At 32.3% G+C, this 13,071-nt stretch overlaps 1 protein-coding gene across 1 annotated transcript in view; it reads left to right on the top strand.

The window, feature by feature from the left end:
* The window catches only part of LOC145307231 (uncharacterized), a 28,079-nt gene extending 15,806 nt beyond the window's left edge, over positions 1-12,273 (top strand). Inside the window, exons 7-13 of the mRNA XM_080149606.1 lie at positions 5,505-5,571; positions 5,941-6,023; positions 6,370-6,414; positions 7,447-7,481; positions 9,086-9,133; positions 10,255-10,294; positions 11,773-12,273. Coding sequence (XP_080005732.1) covers positions 5,505-5,571; positions 5,941-6,023; positions 6,370-6,414; positions 7,447-7,481; positions 9,086-9,133; positions 10,255-10,294; positions 11,773-12,150 — 696 coding nt within the window. The 3' untranslated portion in view covers positions 12,151-12,273. The remainder of the gene's footprint in view (positions 1-5,504; positions 5,572-5,940; positions 6,024-6,369; positions 6,415-7,446; positions 7,482-9,085; positions 9,134-10,254; positions 10,295-11,772) is intronic.
* The last annotated feature ends 798 nt before the right edge of the window (positions 12,274-13,071 follow it).

Genomic DNA, 13,071 nt, shown 5'->3' with positions numbered 1-13,071 from the left:
GGTTTATTTTCCCCTTCCATTTTTCCCCTCTAATAGGACGTCAATGGAATAGGAAGGCAGCGACCTTTATATTTTAAAGAATCTACCTCTGGTTAAATCAAAGCTTTAGATTTATTAAATGAGATTTTCATTTTCAAATAATACTTCCTATTTTGTGGGACGGGCCGTACCGAATTATAGAAAAGCTTTGCTTTTAAAAATTATGCGTATAAGAAAAATTTTTGTCATTCTTGTTTTTTGATTTGGCAGAATTTTTGTTCTAAATGACAAGTTTTGATGCAAATATGGAAATTTTTCTAGAAAAAAATCCTCTTCAGTTCTTCTGGACCCTACAACCAGGGATTTAAAGGGATCAGACAATGGCCGTTAAATTGTTGTACATTCCAAAGGACAATAGACAAAATTTACCCTTGTGTAGCCTAAAATTAGTGGTTGAAACGTTTGAACGCTCAACTTAATAAACCAATCAATCAAAATTCAAAAGTCCCCAAAGTTGTGAGATATGTCTTACTCTTCATAGATAACTCCCCCCTCCCCCCATTCTTACACATTTTACTCAGAAATCTAAAGGGATAAGACAATGACCGTTAAATTGTTGTACATCCCCAAAAATAATAGACAAAATAACCCCTTGTGTAGCCTAAAATTAGTGGTTCAAACGTCTGAACGCTCAACTTAATAAATCAAAAATCAAAATTCAATAGTTCCTAAAGTTGTTAAGAAAACGTTATTATAAAACTTTGGGGACTAATGTAATAAACGGCCCATTGTCCCCTCTCTCTCTCTGCCTTACAACCCATTACTCATGAACATAAGGAGGGAGGGGACATTGGGCTGGTTATTACACCAGTCCCCAAAGTATTATAATAACGTTTTCTTATTCATTTGCTTAACAACCTTGGGGACTTTTATTGAATTTTGATTTGTTAGTTCATTAAGTTTGATGGTACAAACGTTTCAACCACTAATTGTAATCTCTAAATGAGTAATTTTGTGTATCATCATTGGGGATGTAGATCAATTTAACTGCCATTGTCGTATCCCTTTAGATCCCTGCTTCTTCCTACACATGATATATTTTGTGTACATCCCCAAGGATGATAGACAAAATAACCCCTTGTATAGCTTAAAATGAGTGTTTGAAACGTTTGAACATTCAGCTAAATGAACCAACCAATCAAAATTTATCAAAGTCCCTAAAGTAGTAGAGCCAACAAATAAGAAAACGTCAGTAAGAAAACTTTGTGGACTAGTGCTCTGCAATAAAAACTAGCCATTGATACCAATTTTAACGTCTCCAGTATAAAGTGGCTATGCCCAGACTCGGTGGGATAACTCAATCAAAAGTTTTTTATTGATACAAACTTTATACAGTGTGTTTTTTTAGGAAAACTTGACGAAAGCAATAGAATTAAGATTAATGGCTTATTTTATTCGTTTTTTTTCAGACAATTAATAGGACAACAAAAATATAATTCAGTTTTTATTTAAAAAGTACAGTAAATCAAAAAATTAAAACTTGGGTGTCAACATCTAAAAATGTTTTTAGCGCATTTATCTTATGCTCAAATCTTCTACCTTTTGCAAGAATGGCTGCAAAACGCTTCAAAGTTGAGATATACTTGCGGCTTCGCCCCTAGCCTCTAGGGGCTTTGCCCCAAGAGGTTTAATCAAACCAATTTTTCGTATTTTAGATTTTAAAGAAAAATTTTTAAAAATTTAGTTTTAAAAAGATAATTTTTTTTGAGGGGGGGTTGGGGGTGTCCTACCTCCCAAGAAAATAGCTATAAACCTTCCCGGGACCTATGAGAAGCTACCCTGTAAAGGAGAACCCGATTGGTTCAGCGGCTAGCGGGATCCTTCGCTACAAACAAACAGATAGACAAACAAACAGACAGACAAACAGACAGACAGACATCGTTCTACTTTGTATTATAGATACTATATCTTAGAGACGGACTTACATATCCAACTATAGAGTAGCTTTGCTACTAAAAAAACAAATATTATTATTTCTACATTTAGCATTTTCCCTTTTTATGACACTAAAAGTTAACTTTCCCCAATATTAAGCTTAAAACTGCTAAAGGAAAGGGAGGGCGGGGACATTGGACTGTTAATCACACTAGTCCCCAAAGTTTTATAATTTAACATCCAGCTACTACAAGACTGAAGAGGGTGCCATATTCACCGAAATATGTTTCAATAAATAACTAAGAAGTATCAAAGACTTTTTCACCCAGTGAATTTATTTTATAATAAAGTTTCTTATTCGTTGTCTGAACAATTTTGGGGACTTTTATTGAATTCTAAGTGGTTGATTCTTTAAGTGAATTTTCCAAACGTTTTTACCACTAATTCTAATCAACAGAATTTTGAATGTCATCATCGGGGATGTATATCAATTTATCAGTTATAGTCATTATCACCCAATGGCATTAAGGTCATTAACATTCGCAAACAACCCTTTAATTGCTTGACCTTCTTTAAAGTGAATCTTTTCTATAATTAGGTTTGGTCCTTCCGTCTGTACATCCGTCTGTTACAGTAAGCTCTTTCTTTAATTTACACAGGTTAGAATTGTCCTATCAATTTCAAACTTTGCATGCTGATTCCTATAACAGTAAGGTATGACTTAGAAAGCGCAGCAACTCTATAATCGTTACATAAGTACGTCCATTTACAAATATAAGCTGATTTCTCACTTTTTTGATAACAATTTTTTAAATTATCCTATTCATCTGATTTTACAAATTTACTTACAATTTTGTATAGACATATGCATTAAATATTCAGCTTATTCAGTTCTGACACTCTTCAAGTATTAATGTTCGTTTGTCCTTCCACTTCAGAGTTTTGCTTTTATGGATGTTGTCATCCTCGTTTTAGAAGTTCAACATGCATGAAAACAAGTTGCGCCTGTTTCCAGGACAAGACATTATTAAAACTTTGACTGGTATAGTATTGTCATTTTTAATGTCTATCGCGTGCCACGGGTAAAAGCGGTCCACCAGAATCTCATAGAAATGAAATATACTTTTTACGAGGGATCTAAAGGGATAAGACAATGGTTGATAAATTGATGTAAATGCCCAGTGATGATATCCTAACTTACCCAACTTCCTGTAGAATTAGTGGTTGAAACGTTTAGGCACTCAACATTATAAGCAAACCAATCAAAATTCAATAAAAGTCCCTAAAGGTGTTGGGTCAATGAAAAAGAAAGCATATTTATAAAACTTTGGGGACTAGTATAATAAACAGGCCATTGTCCCCTCCCTCCTTTACATCAAATATACTTTTTACACATTCTAACTTTTTTTTATTCAATTATACTTTTGGGATAAAATAGATTCTTCAGAAAGGCAAATCTTTAAAAAATATTTTTTTAGAAAGAAATGTTATTTATTGTGTTGTATTAATGACAGCTTTCCGCAGATAAAAAAAATAAAAGAAATAAGACATTAAAACCAGTTTCGTTACTCGAGGGACCGAAGGCCTGGGCTGAAAAAACTGGTATTAAGTTCATGATTTTTATTTTATTATTAGTGGAAAGTTGTCTGTAATACAAGCTGCTATACATGATTTTTTGGTACGGCTGAGAACTGGTTCTAATACAGCGGATAACAATCGGTTTCTAAGCAATACAGGAAATAGTATTATGTGATTTGGTGCTATTCTTCAAAGTGCAAAGCGACCACTAAAAACATTTTCAAATTTGGTGGGGGGGGGGGGGGGGGGAGGTAAGGTTAGGTTAAATTGAGTTATGAGTAGCTTTTACCACACAGAAAGTGTGATCAAAAAAATATTTTTTTAATTAACATTTCCATTCCACTCAATATTGTTGATAATAACGTTTTCTTATTCGTTGACTTAACAACTTTGGGTACTTTAGTTAATTTTGGTTGGTTGATTCATAAAGATGAGTGTTCAAACGTTTCAACCATTAATTTTAATACACAGAAGAAGTTAATTTGTGTATCGTCAATGGGGATGTATTTATTGGCCATTGTGTTATCCTCTTAGAGATTATAGACAAAATTAATCTTCTCTAGATTAGAAACCAAAAGTTTGCAATCAACCAATTAAAAGTATCCAAAATTATTGATCCAATGAATAAGATAAAATGTTCAAAACTATGGTTACCAGTGTATTTTGCTCTTCAATTATATAGTCAAGATACAGAAAATACAAAAATCTAATTTCTAAAAGCAACGCTTTTCTTTAATTAGAGCCAGTATGTATGTCTGTTAACATTAATTTTTGGATGTTATAATTGACCTATCAATTTCAATGATGATATTTGTGATAGGTAGGTATAATTTAGAAAGCGTAGCAACTCCATAATTGATAAGTTGATATTTTAACTTTTTTGACAACATTTTTATAAGATATAATTTTCCTATTCATCTAAGGTGGATTCTTAAAAAAAAACAATTAGGATTGCTGCATCGCTGGTGAGGCAATATTGTTACAAAAAATAAATAAAATCATAGTATGGTTGTTAACATAAAATTTTATTTAATTCTTGTAGATTTTTTGTGTGATTTTGGAGGTTTTTTTAACAATAATAAATTTGCCTCACCAACAATGCAGCGACCATTTTTTAAAAAGAATCCACCTCTGATATCTTAAGCATGTAAATATTTTTACAACAAATTTACATTTTGTTAAGACTTATAAATTTAAATTCTGCTCTATAAGTGTAAAGGTTAATTTGTCATACAGTTTGTTTTTGAGCTCCATTTTTTATGGATGTTGTAATCTGTGTTGGCACTGAAACTTTAGAGATAGTTTGTGGAGTTCCTCAAGGTTGCATTTTAGGTTCTATGTTTTAAGGTTTTATAAGAGTGTCCTCCCTCTGTCCATAGAATTTTTAGTCCCTAATAAATAATATTTCCCACCAGGATCTTTTTTTCCAGTGACAAATTTTACTTGTCAGTTTTTGAGTGATGATAGCTGATTCTATGACCTTTATGTCTATATGTCCTTTAAAAACATGTTTGACCAATTTTTAAGAAACACAAGTCGGCTATTGTTGCCAGCAAGCCAAAAAAGTTTTATAATGTTTTAGATTATTCTTTGTATTTGTTGAATATTTGATCCTATTGTATAGAAAAAGTTTGTGGAGTGCTATATGCTCAGCTCACAAATAACTTTTAAAGGTCGACCGATTTTTTCTGTAGGTCAACCTAAACAAGTACAACCCACAAATACCATTATAAAATCGGTCAACCTAAAGCCTCTATAGGTCGACCTAAAATTTCCAGAGGTCGACCTTTGTCTTTTGTGAACTGGGCTTTAAAGTAGCATATTTGGTCCTATTTTATAGAGATATTTAGTGGAGTGCCTCAAGGTTGCATATTAGGTCCTAATGTATCTGTTTACTTTAAGCTCTAGGTTATTCTTTTTATTTATTGGCAGAAACTTCAAATGTACTTAGAGATGATTTGTGGAGTACCCCAAGGTTGCATATTAGATCATAATGTATCTGTTTATTTTAGGCTCTTGGTTATTCTTTGTATCTGTTGGCAGAAACTTCAAATCTTCTTGTTACTTTTAACAGTTCAGGTATATAATTTTATCATCTAGCTTTTCATTACTATCTATTTTTCTTGTTATCTAGTCCATCAATCTACATTTGGTATTTTAAAATTGTACATATCTGTACATAAAATAATTTGCAATGCAAATATAAGCTGTAAATTAAAATAATTCTTTGAATTTTCTTTCTCAATATGTTAAATCACCTCTCCCAAGTATTTAAATATAAAGTTAAATTCGTTTTTGAATTTTTACCAGAAAGACATCAGTAGGTATATTTAACTATTTATCTTATATCTATCTACCCATCTATAATACTAATGATTTGAATATTAATAATAAACTCCATCCCTATCTACCTTACCATCTATACTATTGTCTTCTTATCTATTTTAGTAAATTTCATCATCTACTGTATCTTTGGAGAAAAATTCAAGAGAGTCTTCTGCTACACTTTCTGTAAATGCTGGCAAAATAGGGTCAGTTGGATTATTAATAAATTAGTTTGATATATAGATATATCAGTAAACAGTAGATACATAGATAGATTAATAGATAGTAGATCCATAATTTGATCAATAGATAAATTGAAAAATAAATCCAAATATAAATCAATAGATACATTGATAGATAGATTGATAGATATATCGATAGATACATTGATAGATACATCGATAGATACATTGATAGATACATCGATACATACATCGATAGATACATCAAGAGATACATCGATAGATACAACGATAGATACATCGATAGATACATCAATAGATACATCAATAGATACATAATCACTTTGATTCAAATGATTTTAAAATTTAGGATCGAAGGAGAGAGGAAATGCTGCGACTAAATTCAGTAATGCAGGTATATATTGGTAAACTCTGTACAATCCTCTGTAGGTGTTGAGTTCGAATCTCAGCTCAACACTGCACTATAATAGTTTCTACTGCTGCTATGTCAGTTGCGTGACATTAATAAGCAGAGGACGGGGAATGGCTTGGCCTAAAACAGGTGCAACTCATTAAAATACACAGTTTGGATTTCAAACAAAGGTCGTGCAATCAAAGAGGTGGTTGAATGTTGGGTGCTTATGTTAAAATAAATGTTAAACATCGCCCTTATGAGGTAATTGATATACTAGGGGATTCGCCCCTAGTGGCTTTTTGGGGCGTACATGGGGATAAGTCGACTTTCCACTCTAAAAGATAAAGTAAGAAAGAGAAGGAGATTGAGAGAGATATATAGAAATAGTTGGAAAAAAGGGAGAAAGATAGAAAGAAAGACTGAGAAAAAGACAGAGAGAGAGAGAGAGAGAAAATGAAAGAATAAAGGAGAAAAGAGAAAAAGAAAGAAAAAAAGAAAGAGAGAGAGAGAGAGAGAGAGAGAGGGGGAGAGAGAGAGAGAGAGAGAGAGAGAGAGAGAGAGAGAGAGAGAGAGAGAGAGAGAGAGAGAGAGATAAATAGAAAAAGTTTGAGAAAAAAAGGAAAGTAAGAGACAGAGAGAGAAAAAGTAAGAGAGAGAGAGAGAATGAGAGAGAAAGAGATAGAAAGTTAGAGAAAGAAAGAGATAGAGATAGAAAGAGATAAATATAGAAAGAGAAAGTGAGAGAGGGAATGAAATAAATAACCAATCATGAAACCTTTCCACTGATAATTTACAATGTATTCTTTTTATTTTCATAGATTTCATTTCTATTACTGATAATAAACTCATTTCCAGTATGGCTTCGAAACCTATAAATATCCTCTAGATTAGAACCAGCCAAAAAGACGTCTTTTATGAACAAATCCCATTTCTCTAAAAACCGCTAGGGACTGACTGACGGACGGACAGACAGGGTGAATTATAGATTAGCTTCATTACTAAAAACTAATATTTTGTTTTTTTCTTATTTAGCCTGAAGGATACCATGGATCTTTGAGAATTCTTGGGTAAGGATTTTAAAAAAATATCTTGGATACTCTATATCTTGAATACTCTATATCTTGGATACTCTATAACTTGGATACTCTATATCTTGGGTACTCTATATCTTGGATACTCTATATCTTGGGTTCTCTATATCTTGGGTTCTCTATATCTTGGGTACTCTATATCTTGGATACTCCATATCTTGGATACTCTATATCTTGGGTACTCTATATCTTGGATACTCTATATCTTGAATACTCTATATCTTGAATACTCTATATCTTGAATACTCTATATCTTGTATACTCTATATCTTGAATACTCTATATCTTGGATATTCTATATCTTGGGTACTCTATATCTTGGATACTCTATATCTTGAATACTCTAAATCTTGGATACTCTATATCTTGGGTACTCTATATATTGAGTACTCCATATCTTGGATACTCTATATCTTGAATACTCTATATCTTGGATACTCTATATCTTGAATACTCTATATCTTGGATACTCTATATCTTGAATACTCTATATCTTGAGTACTCTATATCTTGGATACTCCATATCTTGAATACTCTATATCTTGAATACTCTATATCTTGGATACTCTATATATTGAGTACTCCATATCTTGAATACTCTATATCTTGAATACTCTATATCTTGGGTAATCTATATATTGAGTACTCTATTTCTGAGGTACTCTTTATCTTGGGCACATCTGTCCGTTCGTTCTGTTAGAGATATAAAGGGATTAGAGAATGGCCGATACATTGAAGTACATTCCCATTGATGATACACAAAATTTACCCTTATGTTGGTTAGAATATGGTTGCTCTTTATTTTTATTCTTATTTCTCTCTCTCTTTCTCTCTCTCTTTCTCTCTCTCTCTCCTTCTCTCTCTCTCTCTCTCTCTCTCTCTCTCTCTCTCTCTCTCTCTCTCTCTCTCTCTCTCTCTCTCTCTCTCTCTCTCTGTCAACGTTTGTTTGTTTGTCTGTTTTATTGACAATTGCTTTTATGTTGTCATCCTTGTACTTTTAATGAATGGATTTGGTTATTTTCAAATAAGTTAAATGACGTTTGAATTATTTTTAAATTCTCTAAATTAAAAATGAATAAAGGGGGGGGGGGAATTCGTTAGTTATATAGGAAAAAGGGACTAGAATATTTAGAACTAGAGGCCTCTAGGGAAACTTGAGGAAGGGGGGGTGATACCCTCCCTCAAAATAGTTAGAAACCTTCCCAGGACCTATGATGCATCATGGGGGAGTCCCTAATTTTTATATTATTGGGACCATGGTTTTTAATTCAGGGATCTAAAAGGAATAAGACAATTGCCGATAAATTGATGTACATCCCAAATGATGATACACAAAATTACCCCTTCTGCAGATTAAAATTAGTGGTTTAAACGTTTGAACACACAACTTCACTAAATTCACTAAAGTGCCCAAAGTTGTTAAGACAACGAACAAGAAAGTGTATTAAAGGACTTTAGGGACTAGAGTAATAAACAGCCCATTGGCCTCTCTTTCTCTGCATCTTAAGGGAGTCCCTCAAGGTTCTACTATTGGGGCTATAGCTTTAAACTGATTATTTTATTTTTCTATCTTTTTCTAGAATTTCTGGGGGAGAAACGACAACAAGCTTGGTTTCACGTGGAAGGGGGTGAGTTTATTTTTTTTGCGGTTTTTTGCCGGTAGGTCAGGGATCTTAGGGGATAAGACAATGGACTATAAATTATATACATCACCAATGATGATAGAGAAGTTTACCCTTACTGTAGACACTTTTGAACCAACAAAAAAACTTATGGGATTATAAAACTTTGAAACCAGTTTACTGTCCCCTCCCTCCCAACCTGTTTGAACATTATAAGGTTGCAGTCCCTGGTTTGTTGGCCCTTGTTAACTATAATGGACTATAAGGGTAGTTTTAACTTAAACAGTGACACACTACACTAGGCAACTAACCCTTGGATTGCACAACCTTTGTCTTGAGGTTCTGATTGTGCGAAAATGGTGCATGAGTAAGGGCCAGGGCATTCCTCCTTCTCTTAGCAAAGCTACTGATATCAATGTTAGAAATTTTAGCTATAAACATTAGAAATTTTAAGTTGAGGTTCCTTTTCAAAAAAATCTTTTACTTTTATAATTGTATTATAAAAAAACTAATTATTAAGAAAAATCCTAATCTAGTAAACAAAATTTTGACCAAACGCTAAAGAATCTAATTACACAAAAGATAAGATAATACTTTTCTAGTAGACTTTTGACATACAATAATGTTTGCATTATTACATTTCATACAAGAAAAAACTTAATTTAGTATATGGTGCATTATTTGCCAAGTGTACCACTTTTCTGCACTGCCTCTCCGATTTCGGTAATAAATGTCTAGATGAAGGTAGGTAACAAAAATAAAAAAAAAAACTTTTTTTCACGATTTTACAAATTAATTTTTTCATCAATCTTTCATCCAACCTATACAATTATACACCAAAATGATCGTTTATTCATGTAAAAAGCGCACATAATGCTATTTTGGCCAAAACTCTAGTTTTACAGGGTGTCCAACAAAAAGTGTAATTTAAATTTCCAGGGACTCTGAAACTTTTTTTTGGTCAGAATCATTGAATCACCCAACGGACCAAAATATAGAGTATTACTGAAATCAGAAAGGTAGTGCAGAAAAGTGGTACACTTGGCAAATAATGCACTATATACAAAATTCTGACCAAACAATAAAGAAACTAATTACTAGAGATATTGATATAATTTATTTTACAGGGAGACAATTATCAGAATGAGATCTGGTCGTTTACACCAGGTAGATAGATAGATAGATAGGTAGATAGATAGATAGATAGATAGATAGGTAGATAGATAGATAGATAGATAGATAGATAGATATATATATAGATAGATAGATAGATAGATAGATAGATAGATAGATAGATAGATAGATAGATAGATAGATAAATAGATAGATAGATAGATAGATAGATAGATAGATAGATAGATAGATAGATAAATAGATAGATAGATAGATAGATAGATAGATAGATAGATAGATAGATAGATAGATAGATAGATAGATAGATAGATAGATAGATAGATAGATAGATAGATAGATAGATAGATAGATAGATAGATAGATAGATAGATAGATAGATAGATAGATAGATAGATAGATAGATAGATAGATAGATAGATAGATAGATAGATAGATAGATAGATAGATAGATAGATAGATAGATAGATAGATAGATAGATAGATAGATAGATAGATAGATAGATAGATAGATAGATAGATAGATAGATAGATAGATAGATAGATAGATAGATAGATAGATAGATAGATAGATAGATAGATAGATAGATAGATAGATAGATAGATAGATAGATAGATAGATAGATAGATAGATAGATAGATAGATAGATAGATAGATAGATAGATAGATAGATAGATAGATAGATAGATAGATAGATAGATAGATAGATAGATAGATAGATAGATAGATAGATAGATAGATTATGTAAAGAAAAGATTTGTTTGGATTATATGAAATAAAATAATTAAATGAAAATTTTACTAAAAATCAAATTAATTTTATTGATAAAAAAGGACTTACTAAATATTACTGATAAAAAAATAATTTATATTTTTTTAATATTTAAGCGAGACAACCCTATTATATTTGTTTTTTAAATAATATCATATATTTTAATTTTAGTTCAGAATGTTTTTTTGTTTGAAGGGGGGGGGGGGGTGTTTTTTGATTTCTTTTGGAGGGTGGTGGTACCCTGCCCCTAAAGCAGTTATAATCCTTCCCAGGATCTATGGGAGAAGCAACATTGTAAAGGAGAACCATATAGGTTTAGCAGTTAGCAGTGCTATTTATGAAAAAAAGAGAGAGAGAGAAATTCAATACTCTTCAAAATGTCCCAAAGAGTGAGCCGTGTGACGTCTTTTTAAGGAGTTTCCTTTCCCACTTCTCCTCTCATCTCTCCCTTTTATGACGCAACATGGCACATTTTTTCAGACAATTTGTAGAGTCGAGAAATTATCTTATCAAGGTCATGTAAGGTTAGGTTGTATACTTAATAATTTTGTCTAGCATCATATTATTTATCCAGTTTTCTACCCATATAAAAAGGTACAATCCTAAGATTAAAACCAGTTTGTAGCCCATTCCTATATCATCTAAGGGCTAAAAAACTGGTTTTAATTTTATAATTGTACATTGTCCTATCTGTGGAAAGCTTTTTATAATCCAATGCTAGAAATAACTAATCTATTTTCAGACTCCAATGATACGCATAATAGAAGAAGAAGAATCCTTATTCTCAGAGAACTGTTCCCCGCCCAGAGGAGCATCTCATAACCACTCGGGCAGAAGAAGTAATTGTCTATTAAATGATAATTTTGATGATCCCGACGCGAATTACTATCGCCACAACAAAAAACACGTGTTGTACAGCGGAAGCAGTGCTAAGAAAAACGGAAGTGATAAAGTGTACACTTCGAGCAGCACTAACAACGCGTCTGCAAATTCTTTAATTGAAGACGACATTACGTTTGTGCACAACACGTGCGGCAAACGGGGAAACTATGGAATATGCTTGTGTGAGCACCCTCATAGTGGTGCTAGTGAACATAAAATTTGTGTTTCAATGCATTGAACATTTGTATTTGTATAGTTTTGACAAATATAGTTTAAAGCCTGAAATTGCAGGGATATTAATGGATAAGACAATGGAGGATTAATATATATACTTCCCAAATTATGATTAATTAAATTATACCTTATGTAGATTATGATTATTGGTTGAAAAATTTGCAAACAACCACTCAACATTAAAGTTCTCATAAACTTGGCATAGCAACTTTGGGGACTCTTATTGAATTCTAATTGGTTGGTTCATAAAGTTACGTGTTCAAACATTTCAATGACTAAGGAGTATTTTTGTGTATCATAATTGGGAATATACATTAATTTATCAGTCATTGTCTTATCCCTTTTGATCCCTTATTTTTGTTAGATGTTACTAAACCAAAAAAAAACTGTTGTTGGAAATGATTATTATTGTTTTATGTCTTAATTAATAAGACAAAGCCCGAATTGTGTCAAAATTGTGTCAAAAATTATTCATGTGACGTCATAAAAATGTGGGAAAGAAAACCCCTTAAAAAGAGATGGATAATCCCTAATTTGTATGACGTCACATGGATGATTTTTGACACAAATTTGGGCTTTGTCAATTACTAATTGTGAGTGACAAATATATCAGTAACTTGTGCAGCTATAACAATTGTAGAAACAAAGTCTGTCTATCTATCTGTCTTTCTATCCGTTTTTGTGTCCCTCTGTCTGTCTGTAATTCTGTCTAGTTGTCTGTCTTTTGGTCTGTCTGTCTGTATGTCTGTCTGTCTGTTTGTCGGTCTTTCTGTATGTCTGTCTGTGTCTGTCTGTATGTCTGTCTGTCTGTTTGTTGGTCTTTCTGTATGTCTGTCTGTCTGTTTGACTGCTTGTCTCTTAGTCTTTATGTCTGTCTTTTTATCTGCCAGTCTGACTGCTCGTATGTCTGTATGTCTGTATGTCT

This window comes from Acartia tonsa, chromosome 15 (genome assembly GCF_053477335.1).
Source record: "Acartia tonsa isolate MP-2025a chromosome 15, ASM5347733v1, whole genome shotgun sequence".
Classification (NCBI taxonomy): Eukaryota; Metazoa; Arthropoda; class Copepoda; order Calanoida; family Acartiidae; genus Acartia; species Acartia tonsa.
This window is presented reverse-complemented; position numbering and strand designations above follow the sequence as displayed.